We start from the raw sequence: 27,546 nt of genomic DNA on the forward strand, positions 1-27,546 counted from the left end.
TTATCCTGTCTCATGTAGTAGTTAATCGGTTTTATTTTCAGGGATTGTAACATTTCTTCATTTGTTTTGTGGTCCACTTGAAACCAAACCTACTTGAAAAACAAACCAGGCTAAAAGTATGCAATACATTAGCCCTACCGGTCTTAATGTATGGAAGCGAAATCTGGACAATAAAACAAAAAGACAAACAAAGATTAACAACAGCAGAAATGAAGTTTATGAGAAAAACTGCAAAGTATACCCTATTTGATCACGAAAGAAAGAAGAAATTATGAAAGAATTAAACCAAGAACCAGTAATTGAAAAAATTAAAAAATATAAACATAAATGGATGGAACACGTTCAAAGAATGAAAACAGAAAGATTACCAAAACAAGCCTTAAAGTACAAGCCATTAGGAAAAGGGAAACCAGGACGTCCTCTTAAACGATTCGACGATGACCTCTAAGGCCGGAACAGGCCACGCTAGGCCTAAATCCTTGATACGCATGATGATGATGAATTCTACTCACTATAGTAATTAGAGAAGCTTTTGGTACGACAAGGGGGGAGGTGTGCACGGAGCGTTGACGTGTCAATAGCGCGAATTCACTTACATAACTTGCGTTTGGAAATGTTTCTTACGTCCCAATGATTATGTCCAAGTAGAGATTCATTCTATAACAGCTTGCAGAATTACTTTCTCTCTCTCTCTCTCTCTCACACACACACACACAAGTGCGCCACCAGATTTTATGGAAAATACAACGATCTGGGCACGCGGCCAACCTGAGCATAAAATCTGGCTCTGAGCCAGAAAATGTTGGTTGCCATCGCGAGTCTGCAGAAAGGTCGAAACATTTCTTAAGGCACTGCTCGCTGAAATGCCCTTCCACGTGGTGATAGAATGCACACCGATTTTGTTTTTTTTTTAAAATAAATTGGTAACGCCGAGTGGCATTCTGGTGGAGGCACCGGTTGGTTCTTCGACCCCGAGCTCATAAAAAACACTTCGTGTAGACGAACAACAAACGTCGTTCATTCCAAATAAAACCAGCCGAGCGGATGAAAAATATCGCACGAGATTTTACATTATCCCAATTCCAATGATATTATTCCAATGCCAGCGCACTTCGCATCCGTTAAAGCGAAAACGCGTGGAGGAGGGATGCTAGTTAGGGAGGAAATCAAACTTTGCCCTTTTAGAGGGGACATCTGTAACGCGGGGTTTCGCGCTGAATCGTAAATGTCGTAGAGAATTTGCGCATGCAGCACAACTCTAATCGTTCTCCAATGAAGATCGCGTCAGAACGGTCTCACGTGATTCTTACAAACCGAAGTGGTTTTGTACGAATGATACGCTCGTGGTTTCCCCCACGAGGTATCTCGCAATCGAAATTCGTTTTTCTTGGATGACAGCGAGTTCATTAGGACGGAAGCGGTTCGACACTGTTTTCGCCTCGACTACAGAAGGTGAAGAGAAAAACTGAGGCGGATCGTCTCCTGAGAATTTTTTTTTTAATGGAAATTTCCCCGCAATTATTTTTTTTAAAACTGATTTCCGTACTCTCCAGACGGGCCTACAATTTTTCGCGGAATATTTGCGCGCCCAGGAAACAGCAAAATGCTCGTAATGATTAACGAATCGGACGGCTAACTCGGGACTTCGGAGAACCACCGTCACGATACACGGAAGGATTATATTTAGGACAAACACCGAACGAAGGGAGGTCACAAGAGCGGCTGCATATATTACCCGACCCGAAATAACTCGCGAGAACATTCGAGTCACGCCACTCCATCGGGAGGGGGTGTTTCCAGATGACCTTCGGCGGATTCAGTTCTGCCGGCAAAAGGAAGACGGGGGGCAACCGACCTTAATCTTAGCACGTCTGAGCGGGGTGGAGACGACCACGAGCGACTGTGCGTGAGTGCGTCGCGATGACCAAGGAGCGGACGCGTATTATCCCACGAGAATGAACGGAAGTGCGGCTGAAAACAGCAAAACGAAATACCGCACGCACGCACGCACGCGACGACCCTCGCAGAGAAAACAGTGTCGGGGAACGCCCAAAGTGTTGCGATGTCCATCGTGACGGCTTCAACCCTTTCTAAAGCGGGGATTGCGTCAGTCTCGTGAATCTTTCATGAATGCAAATGAATCCGCGCGCACACGTGCGGAATTGTAATACGACCTGCTCGGAGGTACAACTGGGATCACGGGTTCGGCCGTTTATGTTCTTCTGAAGCCCGCATTCGAGTCTCACTCGAACTGTCTTCGAAGTTTTGCATCCGATTCATTTGGGCCTTTTCTGCAATGCAGACGCGCTCCCTTCTGAAGGGGACAGGAACCTCCTTCTGAATCCCGTCGGTGAACGGCTCCTCTCCGCCTTCCTGTCCCTCGTGCAGCAGGAGCTTCCAGATCCTGTCCGTGCTTCGTTTAAGAGAGTCGCTGCGATTTATATTTCGCATTGTGGTTAACGAACGTTCTAAGACGTCGAGAGAGCTCCTCCAAGGTCTCGGTAGCAGAAATTCTTAAGACCATGCGAACACACTCGGACGGAAATTTCCATTTGTGATGATTATTTCCCGTGACATGATAATTCATTTGAGTCGCATCGAACAGCCCTCCCCGACCAAACCGAACGGAAATGAAAGCGTCGAGAGCATTCTGTGGTACGCGCCATTTTTCTCTCCCTGACATTCTGGAAAGGTCTCCGCAAACGACCTTCACGCTGAACTACGGAAACCAAGCGGAAGGGCTGCTCTGGCCGAATGCGAGCAGAACGGAGACATAATCGGCCACTTTGCTGGAGCGTGCAATGAGTTGGCTCGTCGATAAAAGTGTGTGTGTGGGGGGGGGGGATGAGCATGTAGAGGGGATGATCTTCAAACTACTCTCGGACCACTTTGACGAGTGTTTCCAGTTCGTTAGTGAGCATTCTCGCGTGCCCCCTCTGAGCTACCCCGACGAAGAAGTAGCGTTGAGGGGGGGGGGAGACACACAGGACAACAAAACGCAGTCGTCTGCTGCTGCTGCTGCTGCTGTTCCGAACTACTGGCCATCGGTGAGTTTCTGACACGCCCCGTCATCCCGGCGACTCCAGTCTGAGGAATCAAGCCGCCCAATTAACGGAACCCAATTAAGTGGTGTTATGTAATTGTGTGGTTCCAACGAGCGCAGATCGGAAACCGTGACGGTTGTCCCAGCAACGAGTCCCGTACACACACACGGGAATGCAAAAGCAGCGCGGAATTAATGAAAGAGCGCGCTGCGTTGACAAGATTCTTTAAGCAGAATTTCCCCATACACCTCCTTCTCCCCTACGGCAGAGAAAAATGTTCCGTACCGTACACAGCAAAGCCAGTTGTATTTGCAAGTATAGTACAACCGGAAACATCCCTACACAACAACTGACTCCAGAGCATCGAAACGTAACTGGAGCACCGTCTCCTCGGAAGAGATAGCGACGGAAACAAATCTCGATACCTCGTATCAGAAATTTATTGCAATATGGAACAGAAAATACAAGACTCGATTCAAGTTAAAATAATCGACAAAACGAAAGAACCAAAGCCCCGGATTACACAGGAAATCAGACACGACATAAAAATTAGAGATAAAAAGTTTAAAAAATACAATCAATGTTATGAACCCAGTTTCAAGTACTGAAGGAATCTGATACATCATAAATTAAAAGAAAGTAAAAACGAGTACTACAGAAATGAATTCCTAAAATGCCAAGGAAAGCCCAGAAAACAATGGAAGTTTGTGAATAAATTAATCGGTAAAGATACACACAAACAAAACCTCCCCATGCTTAAAGATATCGATAGGAATAGAGAAAATGGAGACAGAGGATTAGCTGAAGAATTCATTAACCATTTTGCCATAGTCAGTGAAAGCTTTCTGAAAAATGCTAAACCCCCACCCCCCCTCGGAATTGCACTTGAAGAGACTTGATAACTGCATCTATCTTTTCCCCACTTGTGAAAACGAAATCAAAAATGTTAGAGCTAGCCTAAAAACAACCAAAACTTCAGGATACGATGGGATTAACGCTTGGGATTATAATAATAATACGTATATTATATGGATGTACGAATAATGAAAATGTCTCACATACATCTTTGTAACTTTATGCATATCGCAAGCTGAACGAGCAGTTCCTCTTAGGTTACACATACGATTGTCAAAATCTTGTCCTAGAATATGAAGCTTAAAAAAAAAAAAAAAAAAAAAAAATATATATATATATATATATATATATCACAAAAAAAAAAAAGGATGAGCCGACTCATCTTTTGTACTTTGAGTCAAATGGGACGCGGCATCCCAATATTTGTCGTCAAGCGTTAATGGCGCAGAAATAAAAAGAGGAAGGTTGCCTTGTTTTAAGAGTTCCGCACTTTCTCTAAATTGAGAAACGGAGAATCTTCAGAGAAAAGTAAAATACAAAATAGGAATTGTTTTTTGTATTTTACTTTTTCCTGAAAATTCTAGGGACCGTCATTTTAGTTCGATGCATTTCACGTCGATTTTAACTTGCGAAATACAACTGGCAAAATGAACTTCACTGCACAATTAATTTTGCACGATTGGAATGGCAGGACAAATTCAAATTGCAACTGCGAGAAAAGAGAAAAAGTCAGTGTAATAACTTACTTGGGATTAAAAATTGATAGTAATTTAAGCTGGAAACCGCATACCACCGATGTCGTGAATAAAGTAAGGATTATGTTAAACAGACTTTACTACCTAAACAAATTCTTAAATTTAAGTATGCTAAAAATATTATATTCTGCCTGGATTCAAAGCACACTACAATATGGTATATTGAGTTGGGGAAGAAGAATCTATCGCACTACTCTGAAACCTTTAGTCTCGACTCAGAATAAAGGAATTAAAATCTTAACTAGAAGCAAATATAAGGATACTGCAATGTGTATAATAAATACACCATACTAAACATACTACCCCTTAGATATTTATACGTCTATCGGGTACTATCATTCATAAAAAATGACAACGAATACGTAAAGATCAAACAAGACGCTCTCCTTAGTAGACACAAGGGCCTAAAATATTTAGTTCCAAAAGCAAATAAAGAAGCGACACACAAACATTATACTTATTTCGCGCCAAAAGCATTCAACACACCCAAAGAAATACAAAACTGGAATGAAAGAATATTATAAAATATTTATTTTCCCACAGAAATGAGGAAGCTCTGTTCAAAATAATCGCATAAACGATTGTATAAATTTATGCAACGTATAAATGGTGTTTTCGTATATTAACGGTATAAACGGTTTTAGCATATTTGTATTCCAAGATCCATTTACATTGTAAAGTGTAAACATTTAAAGGCTGTTTAACTACTTTGTTTTATTTTGAACCTATTAGCATGTCTCCTGCGATTTTATTATTCTATAATAATATGTATATTATACGAGTGTATATAATGATAATGCATTACATAACTTTTGTAACTTTATGCATATCGTAAAGTGGACGAGCTGTTGCTCTTAGGTTACACATAGGATTGTTCAAACGTTTGTACTTCAATACGAAGAAGCTCACAAAAAAGATCTGATTTGATTTGAAAAAGAAAAAAAAAATCTTCTCCTCCTAATCCTCTGAACTGAATCTTGAATACAAGACATTAAAAAGGCCCTTTTTCTCTCCTCTCCGAACGCAGTAATCCGGAACCTCTTTCTTCCCAAAATTCCCCCTTCGCTACGGAAACGTAATGTGAAGTTCAGAATAAAGAATGAAAGGGAAAAAAATCGAAAAGTCCTTCGTTCACTTTAATGCGATATTTCCTTATTCTGTTCTTCCCTCTCGTTCTTTACCCCACCCGCGAGGGAATTCAGTTCGTCTGATTTCCCTTTTGCTATTCGTAAATCAAAAGTCGCCCTTAAGGGAACCGCTTAGGCGGGGAAGTTTAACACCTCTGGAGACGCTTCACAGGGAGATCCGTAGCAACGGCGCTCTTTCTTTAGAAAGACCTGGGTTCGAACTCCGATTTTCAGAACGAAGGCAGGTCTTGAGGGGAAATGCGCTTCCTCCTTCGAGACTCTGATTTCCTCGCAAAGCGGATAAACGAAGTAAAGGACGTCCGCTATCTCGAGACATCGCGTGACAGCTTTGGTTGCTTTCGTGTGATCTGAGCAACTCTTCGCGAGCATCGTCCGCGAAAGAGAGGAAAGAAAGAAAGTGAACTCGTTGGAATGGGATTTAAACAGCCGCAGGTTATAAATTGTCGGAGTTTTGACAGACGATGATGTTCATCAAAATTTTAAAAATAATAACTGAGACGAATCGTTAAAAAAAAAAATAAAAAAGATGGACTTCAAAGTGGCTTCGGGAACTACTTGAACCGTGTGGCAAAGTCGAAAGCCGTTCATTCGGAGAGTTTCGATAGCAGAACCGTCTTTTTGCGTGTCTCCAAATATCCCAAGCGGTCCATAAAATTCAAGTCGGAGGGTTGCGCTAGCTGGAAGAACGTGCTGGTTGGAATTGTCGGGAATGGTCTCCCCATTCTCGGATCTTTTGACTCCATTTTAGTTGTCATCATCCACGGGAGAGTGTTCCGTTACAGGCCACACTTGCTCGTAGGTGAGTCCTACGTAGTGTACTTGTGAAGATGGCGTCAAAGAGAGAGCTCGAGCACCTTTCCCGAAAGCAACCTTTATGAAGGCTTTTCCACCGAATCAAACGAAGATTCCGAAACTCGCCAACATAACCGCTCGGCCCTCGTTTAACCAGCGATTCTAACGCTCCCAGAAAAGAAGACTTTCTCACACTTTAAACAGCAAATATTATCGGCGGCGGTCCGGGGAAGAACCCTTGGAAGGGCGAGTATTGATTTCTGCCGATGAGCTCGACACACTCAGCACGTGAATAATGCATTTGGTGAGTTGCGTACGTCACACAGCAATCGGAACGTGCTTACGGTTGCCATGGCTGTCGACTCGATATGCCGCTGTTTACTAGACAACAGAATCTGACGGACCACGCGCGACCTTTTTTACGAGATGAAACAGCTGCTGCAGAAACCACCCGAATTCAGGTTTAAAGGATTCTCCAGCCAAGCGGGCAGTTCTTCCAGCGTCTTAATTTTCCAAACGGTTACCGAACATCCTCCTTCTTCAAAGAAAGTCTATCGTTCGGGGGGAGTCGTTTTCCAAATGGTCAAAGACTCTAGGTGCTGAACGGCCTTTTTTTTTTTTTTTGTTCACCTGAAAATACGCTACGCCCCAGCTATAATAAAGGGTGAGACTACCCGACGTCAAGAGGCCCACTTTGGGTCAGCTGAGGATCAGTAACGGTGGCGGAGGGAAGCATCATTTACGAAGGTGTCAGCACGTGATCGGAAATCAATCCACCACAGCCTTCCTTCCTCTTTTTTTAGTTTATTTATTTATTTGTATTAGTGTGCGTTGAAGCATGCGCAGTTGCATCCTTTTTTTTTTTCTTTTGAAGCTTTTAGTGAGCTTGCAGGGACTACTAATCAGTTGTTATGCGAAATATTTTCGACGGAGGTCCCTTCCTGATGGTTCGGTGGCTTTGCTGAACAGCGAAAAGAAAAAGCGCATTTAACGTGCTCTCAGTAATGGGTTCCCGTTACTTACTACTCGTGCAGAGGATCCAACAAAGCGTTCCGGCTTGACCTATAAATCGGTCGTACACGAATCCAGCCGTCGGCTTCTGTTACTGCCTTGTATGACTTTTCAAAAATAATCGTTTTGTAAAACAAAATGATTATTAAGCAGCAGTAATAATAATAATAATAATAATAATAATAAAAGAAGCGGAGAAAGGGTAGCTGATCAGGATTATGGCCAAAGCGACCAAGCCTACAAGGCGAGGAATTCCATAGACTGACTGTTCAGTGCGTGTTCTCCGGTCGCTTTAACTGTTTTATGGAAATCTCGCGTTATTGGAAGAGAAACTCACTAACCCACCTTCTGCTGCAAATCGCTTATACGGCTGAAGAAGCGATTCCAGTGCGTGGGCCATCCTTTTTTTAATGCTAAAAGTGTTGAAAATGAGGACGGGACGACGATTTTAGATTTCTCGTTCGTCTTGAAGCTGCCTTCAATCGCGATTTCCAGTTTTCTGCGCGATCGTAAACAAACGCTTTCCCAAACAGGCTCCGATGTGTTTTCGGTTTGCAACGTTTCTATGCACGAGCATTCCTCTCCCCTTCTCGACTGTTAGCGTTTGTTTTGGGGAGGGGAGAAGCGCTTTTTTGAAATTGAAAGTGAGGGCAACGAAAGATACTTAAGGACGGAGCTTACCTGACAAATCCAGACGATACGGAATACTCTGCGGTCTCTCTCTTTGCCAACTTGCGTTTCTCGATCCATCGGTCCAAGGGAACGAGGTACACGTGCAGGTCGACCAGCTGCAAAGAGGGAAAAAGAGTTCTTAGCATGGCGACACTTGAAGTTTGCTTCGGGTCCATGCCTGCCAAGAGGACGAAGAAGCATCAAAAAGGGAATTATTATTATTATTTGACAGTCCAAAGACTCCTCGAGGGAGAGTGCGCCAACAGCGTGTTGTGTTCGTTTCACTGCAGTGCAAATGCAACCGCTGTGGTTAACTGAGTCTAAAGGAGGAGCACCGCGACCTAAACTTTTGTCGACAAATATTGTCCACTGATCAACCTTTGGCACGAACGAATCATCCGAGGACTGCTTTCGTTTTTTATGGGTCATCCTCCGATTTACTTTCTTTGCATACTGCCGAAAATTGGTTTGTTGAGAAGTTGATTTATACGAATCGTGTACGTGTGACGAGAAGCGTCTTCGGATAAACGAAGTGATTAATGCGGTGAGTCAACTCAGTAATCTGATGCGATTCATTCACAGATTGGAGTTTCGTACATGTGCCGAGTTAGGCCTAATTGGAATGTGCTCGACGGTTAGCACTGCATCGCCAGACTGAGAAGTTGTTTGTATTTTTCAAGTTGGAATTGATTAACTTTAAAAAGGAATTTTCAATATTTTAACCGTTTTGAAATTTCATATTCAGTGGAATTTATGAGCTTGTTTGGAATTATTCTAAAGTTAATGATAAACTTTTCCCCAAATGTTCGGATGACGATACACGATCGAAACGGCTCGCACTCCATTAACGATCTCCCCCGGCCCTGTTTTCAATAAATCCCTTCCTTTTTCCCAAAGAAGAGCCATTAAATATAATAATAATAATATATTATTTAAAAAAAACCCGGGTTTTCTAATTTAATCTTCCCACCTTGCCTCAAACAACCCCCCCCCCCCACGTTTCCTACCTCCTTTATGGGTCTAACAGCAGAAGTATGGAGAACGAAGACATCCAAGCAAGGTATGTGCGAAATTTCTTTCTCTACTAGTCTGCATATATTTACCTCTGAAATACACTCGTAATTCCCTAAAAAATTCTTGAGTAAAAAGCCGATGTATTTGAAATAAGGGACACTCCTAAACGGAAACAGGCTGAAATAGCTCAGTAAATAATAGTGTTTTAAGAGGAGTAACGTGGGAATTTTCCCAGAAATAATACCTATATCTAAAGTTCATGATTTGTAATTGAAAAAAATGCTCGTCGTATATTTAAATGAATGTTTGGCATTTAATAATAATCTAAAAGATGAAAGACAGTTTTAAATGAGACAATTATCGTGCCCCTATGTTAACCACCTTCCGTCGGTTATTTTCAAATAAAGTCCTAGTGGATGTGGCATTAGCGTGTGAGGGATTGAGCTTAAAGGCTCACAAAATGACGCAAACTGCGTGTAGTCCTTTCTTTCAGAGTTTACTTATTGAGCAATCTCGTGAACATTTCACTGTTATCATCAATGACATGAAATTCCGATTCGTAAGTAACCGTACACTTCACGTACAGGGACGAAGTGAACATTTCAAAAGACAACTAAGTCTAAGACGTCACAGGGGAACGATGGGGTGATTCAGATATCACGCAACAAAGAGTGATTCAGCGGACTTGGTTTTCAGTCATCGCCTCCTAGTGGAGCGCATCAGCAAAAGTTATCAGTGCCAGAGATGGTGTCTGTAAAAGAATCGCAGCTGGGCGTGAATGAATCTCGATCGGTGCCATCCAGGTTGATGGAACAGAAAATGCATATTCTGATGATGCATCTCGATGTCGTAGGTTTAGTCCAGTTGCATATCGACCACCACTTCTGTTACTGTTGGGTTATTCGATGCTCAACCTCACCTCAGCCTTGTGGATATTGCAAGCGTTACTTCTTTATTCTATGTCATCTGATCCACCTCCACGAGACTCTGATGTTATATGGTGAGGCTGAGCATTCCTGGTATCATATGAAGAACCTTCCACATCACCCGCTGCTTATTCTCCACCTCAAACTTTAAATAAAATGCTCAGCCTTACCAGTCCTGAATCAGTGGACACGCGCTCTCATCTTCAGGTGGAATGTGATCCTCGCCTTGGTGCACACGCCTTGCCTTTTTGTTGGAACAAAACAAAGACAACACGGGGAAGATTTGCCACCGTTAAGAAGACGGAAAAGAGGAAGGTCTAGGAAAAGATTTCCTTGCGACTCGAATAGTAAATGCATAAAGGAAAAAGTGAAGACAAGACCCATCCCCCTGGTCACAAAAGGGATTCGCCAGGAGAGGAGGCAGTCCCGATCACAAGAGAAGGAAGATCAAACTTCTCCCCACTTACCTGTCCATTAGCTCAAGTATCCCTTCCTAATTCATGATAAACACTGAAGTGACTCAGAAATCATCTTCCAATGTTCTGTAACGTTGGAAAGACCACGATCCGGAGAAGATACAGTAATTGACATAGAGGTACCTCCATGACGACAACAGATAATGCATCTTCCGATAGAATGCATTCAAGTATTTCGTTACATCTACGTAATAAGCAGCCCAATCTTCCCCCTGTGGAATTAGTTGACATTTCACCCTCACCTAAAAGTATCAGGGTTTGGTGAAGATGGCCAAGCATTAGTAATGGGTAATCTGAGTGGATGTAGAAAACTGCTCTATACCCCCCCTCCCCCTGAGTTTTCCACATCCACTCAGATTAATCATGATACTTTTGATCATTTGCATGATGATGATCATGATGTATGAAGATACACCGGGGATGCTGCCTGCTGCCACTGGGTCAGAAATTCCCAAGGTGTCTTCTAGGGATGTTCCTTGTGTGGATCAGGACACGAAAGCGGACATGGTGAAGATGAGGCAAGAGATGAAGCGGTTGCGTATTGAAATTAAGACAATTGCAAATATGCATGGAAGAATGAAGAATGGAAAGAAAGATGGTCATCTGAAAGTGGTAATGTTTGATTCGAGAGTATCTCTTTATGGATAATCAATTATTAGCGGTATGGTGAATGGGAAGGTGGGTATAAGGTTGGTTTTTCTGGAAGCAGAATGTGCAGAGTGATTGAGGCGTTGGATATGAGGAATCAAAGAGCAAAAGAGTTGTTGGTAGGGACAAATGGGCATGAACAAGGAGGCAGATAGATATAAGGAGATTGTTGAGGACAGTAAAGGATAACAGTGTGGGAGAAAAGGTAGTCCGTGTGTTGCCCACGCATGATAGTGACGAATTGATATGTCAGCAGAACTATGTGAGGAAAAATTAGTGTATTTTATGAATCCGAGGGATGAATTTGAGAGACGAATGGAACTGCGTAAGGAAGATGGAATTGCATGTAAGTGATTTTGATGTGAGGCAGCTGAGAGATTAGTGCCGGAAGGAAGAGCAATAAATGCAGCGAATGGAAGATTTCACGAAGTGATGCGAAAGAGCAAGAAAGCTTAAAGGAACTTGTGAAGTGAAAAGCGAATAAAGAGATGAAAGGCAGGGATGCAACACGGACATGAAAATGGGAAAGGTCAGGAGGTCAGGACCGAGGGCCATCCCATGAAAAATGTGGATGCTGGATTCAAAAGTAAATGTGTCAGAAAGGATAGAGATGGTCTGAGATGGGAGAGGAGCATTTGGGTTCGGAGAGAGTCGGTGGCACTGCAGAAGAGGCCGAGGAGTGCATTCAGGAGATGCATCTTCGAAGTGTAGGCAGGACTTGTTATGAAGTCAGAAATAGTCTCTTGTGTTTGTACACCAATTTTCAAAATAAGGGGAATGAAATCGGTGCGTTGATCGGGTCTATTCGCTCAAAAATGGTCGTAAGTGAAATTTGGTTGAATGAGGATGATATCTAGACAGGAACAGGGATGGAGGGTTGTGATATTTTTCGTGAAGACAAGCTGGGAGGAAGGAGGAGAGCTGTTAGTAGTACCAGAGGAGTTATGCCAATTTAAGCGGAAAAACAACGAGAGTGGTTTTGAGGCAGAATGGCGCGAGGCAGAGGTGAACAGGATGACCTGTTTAGTCGGTTGTTGCTATTGACCCGATAGCTTGGAGGGCATCGAAAAGAAATGTATGCGCAAATTAGTCTGGTAAATAAGAAAAGGATGGTCATTATGGGCGATTTCAATTATGGAAATATAGATTGGAATGAAGAAATGGCGGCTGCTAGCAAAGATGACCAATTTTTGGAATGTTTGAGAGACAACTATCGTAGGCAGTATGTAACAGACGGTACTCGGAGGCCGAAGGTCTTGGATCTGATCGACTCGTCAGATTATGCTATTATAAATGCGGTTTCAAATCTTCTGCCAGTTGGTGAGTGCCCATGACTTGATCGCTTGGAGAGTGTCTAACCGTATGAAGGCTTCTGCTAGAAAGGGATACACGTGGAACTATAAGACTGGTGATTATAAGAAGCTTAGGAGACAGCTTGCAGCAATAACATGGAATGAGAAACTGGATGGAAAATAACCATGCTGCCCGGTCCCTACTGAAAAACTCTCCAGTGGAGGCAATATCGAATGTAGACCGAAGATTAATAGAGCAGGTGCGAAAAGGATGAATGAAGAGGAAAGGCATGCACTCGGGAAGGAGGTATTGTGGAAACAGCATAAGTGGAGCAGTTGCGTGACGTGCAAAAAGAGAAAGCGGGAGAGGTGACTCGCTTGGTGAGGAAAGCAAAAGGGCAGTCTGAGCGACGGTTAGCTTGCGAGGCTAAAAGGAATCCCAAAGAGTTTATTCGATACGTAGAAGAAAGAATGATTATGAAAATATGATACTAGTTGGCGAAAGTGGTAGAATGACAACAAGTGCAGAGGATTAGGCAAGACGTTTAATGAGAATTTCATAAAGGTATTTAATTCTTGCAAATGCAACATCATGCAGATGAATGCAGTGGGAAGGAGGAGGAATTGAGTAAACCTCAGGTTCATAAAGCGAGAGAGCTAGATAATATATCACCATGTGTTTTGAAGGAATGTTCCAGAGCGTTAACAAATGTTAACAAACGTTAACAAGCGTTAACATACCTTTTTAACACGAGTCTTGCACTGGGCCTAGTTCCAAAGGAGAGAGAGAGAGAGAGAGAGAGAGGGAGGGTAAAGTCGTTCCGCTTCATAAGGGAGGTGATAAGACGAAGGCTTCAAATTATAGGCCAATCTGTGTGTCTGGAATTGTGGTTAAAATATTGGAGAAGTTAGTAAGGACCAAGATTCAGAACCGGATTGATTACAGCAGTATTCACTTTAATGTTCTGCACGGGTTTGCCAAAAGAAGATCGTGTTTTTGTAATCTGCTTGCTTATTATAACGAGGTGCATTGAATAAAGGTGATATGTGTAGATTTTGCAAAAGCCTTTGATAGATCGACACACGATAAGTTTGTGATTAAACTGAAAAGCATGAGGTTGGATGGTAGTAGTACGTTGAATAAGAGACTGGATAGCTGATAGGCATCGCCAAGTTGCGTATGGAGGAGCGATATCTCAGAAGAGGAAAGTTACTAGTGGTGTACCCTAAGGGTACACCACTTTAGGGATTTTAGGACCATTGCTGTTTAACTTGTATGTTAATGATATCGGGAGGGGTGATTTTCAGTTGTTTACGGATGATGCAAAGTTGGGGAGAACGATGAGGAATGAAGCCGATGTCGTAGCATTGCAAGAGGACTTGAATGCGTTGGCTAAATGGCCGAGTGATTGGGATTCCCAGTTCAGTGATGCAAAGTGTTCGGTTTTAAAATAAAAGATGGGACGCAGAGTATAAAATTGGTGGTTGGAAGCGGTGAAGATGAGGGGTCTGGGAGAGACTGTGGATATGGATCTAAAATTCTGGGGACATATTACTAGCATCGTGAAGACAGCAGAACGGATTATTGCGATGATGCGAAGGACTCTGACGTGTAGAAGTAAGGATGGTCCCCTACATAAGGCTTTGATTAGGGCTATTTGGGTCACCTGATTTTTAAAAGAACGAAGAGATATTGGAAAAGGCTCAGAGACGATTGACTGAGGTGGTTTCTGGTCTCTGGTGTGTCGAGTATGAGGAAATGTCGAGAAGACGTAAATTACAGACTTGTGGACGAGCGGGGGGGGGGGGAATATGATTGAGACATTTCGGGATTGTCACCAGATTAATGTGAATGATGTTTTACATGGAAATAAGAAAGGGAAGTCAAAGAGATCATTCGTGGAAGCTGTATAAGTAAGGTATGAGCAGGGGGATGGCAGGGGAGGCAGATTTTGTGCATGAAGAGCATGTGATTGGAATGCGTTGCCTGAGTGTTGTGAATACGGAGACAGTGAATATATTTAAGGTACGGTATGACGAACTGCGGGTGTAATAGTGGGACCTCCCGCGATAAGTCATTTGACTCCACGGAAGTCTGATGATTATAATAAAATGACGATGAAGAAAAATGCAGTTGAAAAATATTCCAGAAAGATTTTCCCGTTGATTTAATTGGAGTCGCGAAGAGTGCTGAAAAGGAAGGCTTCACGAAACGAACGACCTCGAGATGGATCTAGCGAGTTTCTCTGAGCTGACGGATGTCTTCCGTCCGTTCGTTTACTTTCAGTTCCTTACTGACACTTCGCGTGCTTTGCTGTAGTACCTCATTCGTCGGTCTAACAGCGAATTGCGTTGTCCATGTTTCAGCACGGTGTCCGCAGGCTCCTTTGATTTGTACGAATTTTCAGTGGAAAAACCGAAAGCTTCTTGGAAGTGTCGCAGTTCGAAGTCAGAGGATGTTGCAAAGCCAAAGTAATGCACTTTTTTTTTTTTCGAAAAATCCCATAGAGAAGCAATCTCATGCAGATTATACATCGTCGTCATCCTTACTGTTTATATTTCACACGACTTTCGTTTATCCAATATTATCCATTTATTCACTTTACTCATCAACCTAACCTTTTTGACGGAATTCTTATTTGTTTGGCCTTCGTATGCCATCGAAAACATCGGAATTGTAGATTTTAGAGATGCAAACACGATCGCGAATGTGAAGGTAAGTGATTCGACATTGGGGCTAAGTCAGTACGTAAGTAGAAGGGTTTCTGCACTTCCGTGTTTTGATGACTACATTTCATGCGTCTTTGATCAATGAGAAAATCCCGTTTAACCTTCACGTATTCATTACGTTTCTTAGCAATATCAAGAAGCTATAGACGGGTACAAACGTCTAAGCGAAAGAGGTTCAGTGTGGCTTATTTGTTGTACACGTTTACATAACCGAGACATTTCCTATAATATGGGTTTAAAGTAAAAGTCCACGTTATTTAGTCCCACGAGAAGTCTTTTTCTGAAAGTGTATCCTGGTGTTACAAATTTTATTTTGTAGGCAGTTTATTTTACCCGCTCAAAAGAATTGCGAAACTTTGCTTCGGAACTTGCCACAATGTGAAGAGAAAGATTTACGACGTTACTTCTTCAATATAACACGATATTATATGGTTTGTGAAGTGGCAACGAGTTGAATATGGGAAGAAACCAGTGGTGGCTCTAATTATCCCATTCGGCACTCCTATCCAAAGAAGGAGGGCGTTGTAATAATCTTCACCCAACAGGCGATACCCTATTCCAGCGGAGAATTTACGCAAGAATTTGCAGCAGGGCCGACAAGAAAACGAAGCGGGAAAGACCGACCGAACAAACAAGAAAAAGAAGTAAAAGAGAAAATTGTGTACGACGGAGACTCGGTGATCAGGGGGGTGCTTAGCGAAAGTGTGAAAAAATCGTGTACAATTCTTTTCGTGCTATTTTAAAGTTATATCGTGAAATTAGAATTAAACGACTGACTGATTTTAAGTTTTCATCCACATTTCTTTATTTCGAAAGGAAATTTTAGAGTCCGTTCTGGTAAGAATTCGAAGCGCGGAATCCATGTAAAATGCAATTTGTATTTTTTTAATATTGGCGGTTTAATAATCTACGGCAAGAATGGTCTAATTGGCAGCCAAGCTTCTTTAACTACGTCAATCATGGATTTCAACTTTAGTTACATCCAGTTTTAATCCTAAGTAAGTTTTCCCATTTCCATACAATTTAAGAATATTCGAATGGCGAAGTTCATTTTACGTGTTGCATTTCGCAAAATGTTAAAAATTACTTCTTTTTTTTTTCACATTTAGATTTGGTTTATTTGAGTGGAACCACTTTGCTATTTTCAGCTGATCAGGATTTCCATGATTCGTATTTCTTCAAACTTTGCGTGAAAATTTAAAAAAAAAAAAAGAAAAAAAAGTAAATTTCACTTTTTAGCTTAAAGTCACAGAAATCATCGGCCGTACAATCTCGTGGGCGGTATTATTGGTCAGAAGACGGATTCCCACGGAAAGACAAAATTACTGACGCCATCGTTTATTTTTGCAATTCTAACTTTTTGAAAGTAACTTTCGAAACCAGTTGTGCGCAGTAAATATCATTCCTGTTTCTTGAGTTTCCGGAATACTTCGTGAAAGGCTTTTATGCTGCAGTCAGTTTGTGGTCGTCATCCAGCGAGAGATGGTGAAGTTCGACAGAGTAATCTGTTGGTTCACCGCTTAAGCTTTGTCTAAACCAGTGGTCGCCAAAGAGGTCGATATGACATTGTCAGGGGTCGATAGAAAAATATAAGACATCATCGTATGGGTAATATTTAATTCGGTTAACTCGGATTACCTCCATGACGAAAGACATGGAGGTAATGACAACGCAAGAGTGAATCGTGGGATCGGTACCTCCACTTACAGGTCCATGAGTAGGACCTGTAAGACGGAGAAAGGTCAAGAAAATAGTTACGGTGGCCAATCAAGTAGGCCAAAATGACGTATTTACCAATAAACGGATGTTGGTGGTTCCTGCCGGCCGGTGCAGTGGGAGCGAGATTGCAACACGTGCGTGGTTCTTATTTACTGATACAAGTATTTGATCCCAGTCTCATTTTTGCGCATCGACATACAAGTGAGCGTTAATGTTCGAAAATTCATCCACATACATATTATAATTCAATCGTTATTCATTCGCGAACTAAACTTCTCTATGTTGAAGAGTTGAACAGCGCTGGTAGTAATACCAGTGATATTACTAGTGATAGTAATAGTAAAAGTAATATAATAATATATACTATATTATACATACAATAAACACTGTAATAACTATAAAATAAAAAATCTAAAAACTAACATAAACGTCTTTTTTTTGCTTGTCCTATTATAATTACGTAATAGTAAAATAGAGGGGGTCGAGAAACGCTTGAAGGGGTCGACGGGCAAATGACTTTGGCGACCCCTGGTTTAAACGATCATCTGAAGGGATTTTTGTTTCCTTTCGCAAATTTCGTTTTGACTAATTTATCTGTTACACTTTTTAACAACAAATTTTGGTTTCCTTTTAATCACGTGATATTACCGAACCCCTCTTTAAATCCCGTGGAAACATGACAGTCGTCAGCGTGCTATCGGCAACGCAAGGTGTTGTGTCGTACACTTCATCAATATTTCTTGAAATTTTGCGCTCGTCACCGTCTGAAGTTTTAACAATTTTTTGCTGGCTTTCGTTTCATTCTGATAAGCAAGGGGATGCACGCGCATTATCGACTCGCTTTGCAGCGGGATTTATTACGGCGATCTTAAGCGAAATCATTCCAAAGTGTACATTTATGAACGGTGTCATCACAAGTCCCGTTAATCTCGCGAATGGTTCGTTTAGATGGTGCCTCCCCGCACCGCCTCTGCACGAGACCACAGAAGAAAGGAGACGAGGGGAACGAGGGGGGTCGAAGGGTGGGTGTGTGTGTGTTGGGAGGATTGGTTGCCGAGTTTGATTTTCGGCGTAAGCAACTAAGGCCAGCGTCGTACGTCTGTAAATTGCGTTTGTTCTTCTGGCCGGTTTGCGGACCAAAGAGCGATAAATAAAACCTTCCATTACCGTACGAGACAGGTTTAACTCGCCTTCAGCAGTAGAAGAGCATTTTCCGCTGAAGGAGCAGCGACTAACAACGGAAAAAAACATGACGAAATCACGTGACTCATTCCGAATAACCACGACGTCCGATAAAGTTTTATTTTGAGTAGTTTTGGACACGAAAGTTGATGAGAAACTCACAAAGGAAAGACAGAATATTATTATTATTATTTTACTAAGCACGGGCTAATCGAGGAACACCGGACAGACCAAACACGAAGCTGCTTCTGGCTTCCAATAAGCAGGGCTTCACCCCGGTGATGGAAGTGAGGGTCATCCTCCAATGAGTACAACCGCCGAGGCAGAAGGTTGAATTGCGGCCTCGTTGGTCGAGGTTTGGGACAGAATTAAAGCGCTAATTGTAGAGCTCCGTAAAACCTTTTTTTTTAATTGTGCTACGAACGCATTTCTGTTGCAAAATTTTCATAAATTTTCTCTGTTCGCATTCCAGGAAATAAGCTCTCGTGCCCGCATCGCTAAGATCACTGGACACTCCCTCGCCCTTTACTGAACCGCTTAAAATCACTTAAGTTGGAACTCCTTATCTCCTAACATTCTGCTGGCAGCTCACCAAACGAAAAAAAAAAAAAAAAATTTTTTTTTAATTCGCACGCAATTTAACAGAAAAAATTGAATATTTTGAGAGAAATTCGGTGAAGAATTCGATGAACCCATTTTAAATGGAATTTCCGATCGCGGAGAAGCTTTTGTGAAGACGGTGAGCCGTAAAGATCACTAAGAAGATTACAATAACGAACATAAAACAAGAAGAAATGAAGACAAAGCAGATGAAACTGCATTCTGAGAAACGAAAAGCCGCAATGACGATTCGAATATCGGAACGGTCAAGGGTTGGAAGAACAGAAGCGGGCAAATGGAAAACCCGAGTGAAGTACAGCGGGAAAAGGAATTTAAAAACTGCACCAAGAAGATTCAATTCATCGCTGCCCTCAACTGAAATCGTCTCGTAAGCGGCACCATCCCAGTTAAACGCACTTCGACTTATTCGTTTTCCATTCGAACTTGTTTCTTGCAGGGGGGGGGGGAATGGTGAGCTGACCTTCGCTTCTCACCTAATACAGTCGCGACCCAGGACATCGATTCGCTGTCTCGCTCGAATGTGACGGATCGCTCGTGCATAGATGACTCGCAACGATCCTCGTGCCAGAAACGTGTTGTGGAAGATTCCTCTTCTGAATGCAGATCTCCCGCAGGGCGTTCCCTTTTCAAACGGAGACCGAAGAAGTTCTGCGGAGCAATCGAACTTCCCCCGTGAGGTCGGAGTCGACCGGTTAACTCGACACTTCTGCCCGCGTCGGTTATCTCTTTGCACGAGGGCGTCGATACACACACACAGCGAAATCAAAATCTAGGAAACATCACTCACTCTTCGCTGGCAAACAAAGGACAGCGTTTTGTAAAGTGCGGACGGTTTGTGTTTCATCGATAAGTTCGCTGCTGGAAAGGAGGGGGTGGTGGCAGAAACTGTACGGAGAACACACTTTTCGGATTACCTTTGCTCAGTATACGACACGGACTACGTCCGAAGGAATGGGGAAAGACGCCGTCTTCATTCATCTGACCCCCCCCCCCCCACACACACACACCAACCTTAGACAAGTAATACGAACTCACCTCTTCGGTAGCCGGTCTTCGGAGACCACGGGCCGTTAAATCCCCGGCATTCATCACAGGATGATGACCTCACTTGCGCACACGAAGCACCAGTCCTTCGCCAGCGACGTTATTCGTGAGAATGTCGGACAGAACAGACAACACTCCCGTGACAACACTAGCGCCCTCTTTTTTAGTCAGATATCAGCCCTTGATGTCCGGTAGTGACCTTATCCGCACCGTTGAAGGGTGTGTGTGTGTGGGGGGGGGATTCCCCTCCATTTTAAAGATCCCGAGATCTGTAACTTGAATAGCGGCCAACTGAAAGTTCGCACCTTTTCGCTCCGCACACTTTCGCAGAAGAATCGCCGCGAAAGGTGAAGTTGGGCGTCACCATGGAAACGACCACGTGCTGATAACGCGTCTTCTCCGCCACTGAAAGCCTGTTGACGTGTGATTCAGAGATGATACACGTACGTGACACGCTCTCCCGAGGATGAGAATTCCCCTACGTGTTGCTAAACCAAACCCCAAATGGTACTTTTTTAGAGTTTGAATTCTAGCTTTTCTGTGTGTGTCGGAAGGGGGGGGGGGGGGGGAACCGGGCGAAGAAAACCTCTTCTTCGGATATCGTTTCTCGGTATTTTGTTGCTTAGACGTTTGCGGCTTTAGACCTAAAACTTTCATGCCGTTCGATTCAAGACGCTTCTGCGCTGTTTCCCCAAGAATTTTCGTAGAAGAAAATCGTACGATGGAATCAATTCAAACAAAATCGTTTTCTTATAACATTTTAGTACAAATATCGAGGTCAGCTAACAGACAGAAAGTTAGCTGCACGTTTGTAGTACATAATTAAAGAATAAGCAAAAATCTCTCACTTGTGTGCAGGTAAAAAAAAAAATCATGTTTATGTTCCCAAGAAAATCCTAATATTTTAATTTGGATTCATTATAAACAAGATTTTCATAAAACGCCCACGTTAAAACAGAAAAATTGGTGCTTAATTATTTTTATGATTTTTTATTTTTTATTTTTTGCGCCACACATAAGGGATCACAAGACCAATTGCGTATGAGAGGAAGCGGGAAAAGAGATCGAAGGAATCTACGAGGTTGGGAAAAACCGCATGGGGAAAGTTGTGCCAAAGAACAGAGTAGATGGGGTGAAAGGGGGAACACGATGACGCGCCGGATTGCGTGCGGATGTTGACTACCTAATTGAGAAAGGCAGAGAAGAGAACCCAAGAAAGTACCAATAGAAAGACAACAGAGCATCTGAGGGAAAGTTAGTGCAGGTCTGTGAGAAAGGCAACACCGATTATTAGGCTCTCGTCCAGATACAATCAAGAATTGAGCAGGAGACCTCGAATGAAAAAGAATACCAAGTTTCTTAGATGCTACGAGGATGCCATGTTCGTACAAGGATAAGCTGAATGCGAAAGTCAGCCGAAAACGGGAAACCGATCTTGAATGGGAAGCTAAACAATATCAATAGTAAGACCTTTCTTCTGGGTATGAAGATAGGACTGCGTTTTGTTAACAGTGGGCTGTGTTCAGCCACACAAAATACCTCGATACACGGGCAAAGAGGAGCGCCGGAATATCGAGGAATTTGTCCTGTAAAAGAATTGTGTCATTGATTGGGACATTTGTGGAATGGGCAGAGACTTCAAAATTGACTAAAAAATAGCTTTCATCAAGTCTTAATTTTGTTTACGAAGTGTCTTTTATATAAGTGGGGGAATGATCTACCAACTCCTTGAGTGTTGACGCTAGTTTCTTGGCTAGATTATAAATGGGGGGGGGGGGCTGTCGACACCTTCACGTATCGGCCGATGCGGTACGTTCTGTTTGCGAATCTTAGGCAAATTGTAAATTCTCGGTATACGAGAAGCGTTACGGGAGTAGTCTTTGAACTGTATCTGCAGGTCAGGAAGTGACTGATTTAAGTAATCCTACTGTTTTCTTCTTACTTGGAATGTATTTCACAGGGAGATAGGTAATACGTCTAAGAGTGATTCATTTTTGAAGTCAGTTGCTCGGTTTAAAACAACCGTGGCACTGCCCCAGTGATGTAGCTAGAGCTTTTGCGGTCCTTGAGTTTGCCGCCCCCTCTCAATACATATTCTCAATTTCCGGGACATACTTGTTCTTAAGAAGGTTTTAATCAATTTCAACTTGGAAAAGGAACGTTCACCGATCGCTACACTAACAGGCAAAGTTAATAGTATTCTTAAAGCAATTGAAAAGTTAGGGAAAGATAAATTATTGGACACAATAAAATTAAGAATATCGAAAGGGTTTTGAATATTTAAATTATCCTTCCGAAAAATATCCCGGAAAGTACATAACTCGTCATATAGTTCTATTGCATTTACGTCTTTATTGTCGCCGTTATTCAAGAGAATCTCTAAATCTTCGTTATTAATTTGTAGTAATCTATACAAGAAATTGAAATTATCATAATATGTTTTTAGTTGTTCAAAACGTTCTATTAATGAACACATTGCAACGTCTAGAAGTGTATAAAACACATTCACTCTAAATTTATCTTCTGGCGATTGTGGCGTTTTGTCATGATACTCGTAGTCAAATTGTCGTGTCTTCTTTCGTCGTCGAACTTCCGTACCAGTTTTAAATTCTTGTTCTCCATCTACCTCTTCACTGAGTTCTTTTGCCGTTTTTAGAACTTCTTTAAAATTTGTATTTGATCGTGTAAGAATATTTATAATATTCTTACAAGGTTTAAATCCTGTGAGTTTACAACACACAGGGTTTATTCTGTTAAGTAAATCATGCAAAGTTATAAGAGAGCAAATAACTTTGTAGTCCTTTATTTTAGCACAATGTTTGTGCTTCATGCTGAGTTACTTTATTAAAATTTTCATTATTTAAAATTTCAAAAAGTGCATCGTAAATTTCTCGTAATTGAATCGTAGAGGGCGGATTGCATTAATTTTACTTTCCCATCGCATTTCTGATGGGTTTCAATGTTAATTGTTTTACGAAGTTTAAAAGGATTGCCCAACGTTTGTAAGAGAATGAAAAGAAATTGTATATTTCTTGAATAATTGCAAAGAAACTAATTGTATCTGCATTCATTCTGGCTGCATCGTTAATGATTAAATTCAGAGTATGAACAGCACATGGCACGTAAAAAAAAAAGCTCGAGAATTTTTGTTCAAAGCAAATTTTGGAGCCCATATTTTTTCCCTATCATATTTGCCCCATTGTCATACCCTTGACCTCACACGTCTTCAATGGGAATATTCCATTTTTCCAGTTGTTGCACATAAACCACGTCCTGTGGAATCTGATATATCTGCAAAACCTAAAACGTTTTTCCTGATCTTGACAATTCCATTGGCACAGGAAACAAAGCGAATAATAATAATGATAATTCGTTCTGTTTTACTTGCATCAGGTGTGCAGTCTAAAATTATGGAATAATATTTAGGTTTTTGAATTGATAATAAAATTGTATTCCTGATTGCGTTACTTAAAGTTTCCAATATTTCATTTTGACTATCTTTACTCAAACAGTTGTTTCGTTGTATGGCCCTTTCAACATGATTTTCCATAACCGGATCAAACTTCGCAAACAGTTTGACTAATTTTAAAAAATTGCCGTTATTCCTTTCATATAATTTATCAGATGATCCACGAAAAGCTAAATTTTGGCTACCAAGGAATTTTATAATTTCAATCAAGCATTCTAAAACACTCGTCCAATGTTTCTTTTCCATTTCATACATGCTTTAAGTTCTGGCAATCAATAGTAATTTTGTTTTTTAAATTTTTATCGAGTTCCTTCCATTTTAAGAAATTTTTCATGTGAGCTAAACTAGCCTCATGTCTATGCAAAGTAGTACTTACATTTCTCCAATCGTTATAACCTTCTACAAGACTACTTGATTCAGTAGGTGCGAAAAGTTTGCGGCAAAAGCAAAAAATAGAATTTAAAGTTTCGGAATAAATGAGCCACGTTCTTGGCATGAGCTCACTGTTTTCCATTTTTCTATTATATGTGTCGCCAAATTAATGACCAGATGTATCTCTGGAATATATTATATTTTTCTTTTGAACAGGCTCCATTTCATTTTAAACAACTCGTAATTTTTCATCAATATTTACCCATTCATCTGGATCTTCTAAATTTACAGATTAACAATGTGTTAGTTTCGTGGTCAACTACAACTAAATCTTCTCCTAACTGTTTTTCCTAACTTAAATCCTGCGTCTTGTCATGTTCAACAGTTGCAATAGTACTTTCATGCAAACTGGATGATGTGCACGGTTCTTCAACTCTGATGTATCGAGTTAGTTACGATCTGCATCAGTATATATTTTAATATTTTAACAAATTATTAAGAGCCCCAGTTTGTTTCTTAACATCTGCTTCTTTCGCAGCATGACACTTACGATTTTGTGTACCGGATAACTTTTTTTTAAATCTTTGATTCCATTTCTATTTTATACCCACAAGAAATTATTACACAAAATGACACAGAGACGAAATAATAGTCCGTGCTGCACTACTGTCAGTTGCCTACTGAGATGCGTACCATATGACTGGTACGCATAAAAACCGTTTACCGTTTCACTTTAGATAGACTGCAATAGACACAACATTCTGCAGGCAAGCATTTAAACTGCTCTCGCTGCAAAATTGTAAACAGCCGGCTGATCAAAGAGGCGACAATATACAATTTTTTAAAAATTTTTTTGGTGTATCTAGCCTTATTTATTTTAATATTGATCATTCTAAGAATTTTTTTGTTTTTTGATAAAAATTTTTTCTTAAAAATGAACTTATGAACCGTGCCTCGGCAACGGCACCCTCCCTTCGGAGCAGTGCCCACTTCCGCCAGCCCTGCTGATCACTGTGTAACATTAAAGGAAAGGACTATTTATTTTTGCAGGTTAAAGTGTTGTGCATCACTCCCATAATCTGATATGATCCATCCACAACCTATGCAGTGTGACTTCTCCACTTGAGATCCTAGCCTACCAGAATTCCAAGGTCTCTGGTCTCCTCAACTTCCAAACTTTCTTCACCAAGCGTACACTTAAATTTCATTGTTGCCTACCAAATTTCAGAACCTTACACTTTGCAACATTGAACCGATAGTTCCACTTACCTGCCCATTCATGATCGCTATTCAAATCCACCTGAGGTCACAACATCTGATTGATTGCTGATCACTCTCTCCAGCTTTTAATCTTATGCAAACAGTTGTATATCACTAATTATACAAATTGCTGATACTTATCTGAGAGCAAGCTGCATATCGAACTTACTAATCTATCATGCAATCCAATTTGCTTCAGTTTGGTTACCAACTTGTAGCATGACAATATATGAAAAGCCTTTGCAAAATCTAGGTATACTACTGTATATACATTTACCTTCATAGTGAAGAATTTATGGAGACATAACACATGTTAGTATAATTACTTTATTTAACATTAAGGAAGTAACAATTGACGTTTCAACCTCTGTATTGTGGTCATCATCAGGAACATACATATATACAAGCTACATGCCACTGCACTATATAAAAGTAAAATGAATCTAAATGTTTGTTAATCATTTATCCTAGCCTGACCTCTGGTGAGGGAAAAAAATGGAAATACATTAAACAATTTCTACAGTTTTATTATTTTTATGGCTATTTAGCCTATTTTTGTTTAGGAGTACCCCCCTTTTTTTGTTGTTGTTGTTGTCTTGTCCTTTGAAGCGTCTTGGATGTTTCCGTGTGCTCCTTTGTATGCTTTGGCTATGTCTATGATTTTGTTTGTATAGAGCTGTTGTTCAGGATTAGGATCTATTTCTTGCAAGACTGCTGTAATTGCTGGACAGCTAAAGATGTGAGTGGGTGTCAGTTCAGTATTGGGGCAGTTGTTGCAGTTTCTATATATTCTCGTATCATCTGTATTGATCTTCATTCCTCTATAATGTCCTGTTCGTAGTGTTGCTATCGTGGTGGAGGTCCTTCTGTCAGCACTGATTTTGGGGATTTGATGTTGTATCACTGATTTCAGTGGAATTAGTTTAGCTTTTGCTAGTGCATTGGCATCAGCAAGAGTTATCATATGAGTTTCTTGGTTGAGTTCTCTGGCCTTTTTTGCTAATTTATCAGCTGCTTCATTGTAATCAATGCGTACATGAGCAGGAATCCATTGTTAAATGCAACTTTTACCTAAATACTTTAGTTGATTTAAGAGTTTATGGATGTCTTGTGTGAGCTTGGTATTGCCATTTTTGATTGCCTCCATAGCTGATCTTGAGTCACTGTAAATTATAATTCCTTCAGATTGTTGAGATGATGATAGATTTAAGGGCTTCTAGTGCTTTATTTATTGTATAGAGGTTGCTGGTAAAATTGGAAGCGATTCTCCCAGATCCAACTTTTATTAAAAGTTTTTCACCTTTTGGGAGTAGGAGGAGAACACCAGCGCCTCCATTAATCATATTGGTGTCTGACGATCCACCGGTATAACAAATAACCTGTTTGGAGGATGAAAGAAGGTTGATAGTATTTAGGCCTTTTTCTTTGAGCATTTCTTTTGGTTCTTTTTTTGTACAGAGTTTGGTAAGGTTTAGATTTAGGGAGGTATTTGAAGGTAAAGGACTGGAAAATAGAGGTTCTTTGTTTATGTGGGCATTTAGCTGATCAAGACCTATTTCTTTCCAGATAGTGTCATCATATTGTAAAGTTGATGATCTGTGAAGTCTGCATTTTTGGTTCCAATGTTCATAAGTTTTTTTTTTTTTTTTTTTTTATAGTGTCATTAGCTTTTTACTCAAATTTTTGGCCATTACTGATGTTTTATATATACAGAATATGTGGAGAATACATAGGAGGAATAATTCGGACATACAAAAGTATGTCCGAATTATTCCTGGCTGTCTTCTTATTCAGAGGCATCCCAGTGTATAGTGATATACATTCATCTGCTGTTTAAAGGAAGGAAGTATGATAGAAAAGAATGGGGTTGGAAATGTAAGGGTAGAGAGAGAGAGAGAGAGAGAGAGAGATACAGGAGAATTATTGGTGAAGCAAGAGGTATGTGAACTTTTTTGAAAAACCCATTTTTTTTTATTACTATTATTAAAGGTGGGCAGAGAGTACTTTTTTGGGGGGGGGGATATAAATTTTTTTTGGGGAAGGAGAAGGATCCCATTTTATCCCAAGCCTTTGTAAAATCCAGGTATATTACTGTGTATTCATTTTTCTTGTCAAATGCACCTGTTGCATTATTATCATAATTAAGCAGATTGCTAAAACAAGGCTTTACTTCAGTAAATCTGTGTTGTCTAACAAAATGAATACCACTGTTTTCAATACATTTCTGGAATCTACAGCTGACACATGACACACATAATTTGAAGCTAAAGTTCTGTTGCCTTCCTTATGAAGCAGACAATAATTTCTTCCTTCTACTTCTCTGGAAACTGACCCAAAGTAAGACTCATACACCAAGGCAGATGTCACCTTCCTGGCACATTCCCTCAAAATATGTGGTGATATACCATCAAGTTCCACACCCTTATTAGTATCATATTTACTCAATTCTCCATAATACCTCTTGCTCAATCAGTCTCTCTCTCTCTCCTTTCCTCAGTTATGCATCAAGCTATGTA

General features: G+C 41.0%; 1 protein-coding gene across 1 annotated transcript in view; it reads right to left on the bottom strand.

The window, feature by feature from the left end:
- The window catches only part of LOC150107064 (uncharacterized), an 80,600-nt gene extending 60,587 nt beyond the window's left edge, over nucleotides 1-20,013 (bottom strand). Inside the window, exons 1-2 of the mRNA XM_090392934.1 lie at nucleotides 19,921-20,013; nucleotides 8,287-8,393 (exon numbers count right to left, since the gene is read on the bottom strand). Of these exons, the coding sequence (XP_090249060.1) occupies nucleotides 8,287-8,393; nucleotides 19,921-19,974 (161 nt within the window). The 5' untranslated portion in view covers nucleotides 19,975-20,013. The remainder of the gene's footprint in view (nucleotides 1-8,286; nucleotides 8,394-19,920) is intronic.
- Nucleotides 20,014-27,546: the final 7,533 nt, after the last annotated feature.

This window comes from Typopeltis vanoorti, chromosome 5, assembly GCF_054136105.1.
Source record: "Typopeltis vanoorti isolate ZY-2024b chromosome 5, IOZ_Tvanoo_1.0, whole genome shotgun sequence".
Taxonomy (NCBI): Eukaryota; Metazoa; Arthropoda; class Arachnida; order Uropygi; family Thelyphonidae; genus Typopeltis; species Typopeltis vanoorti.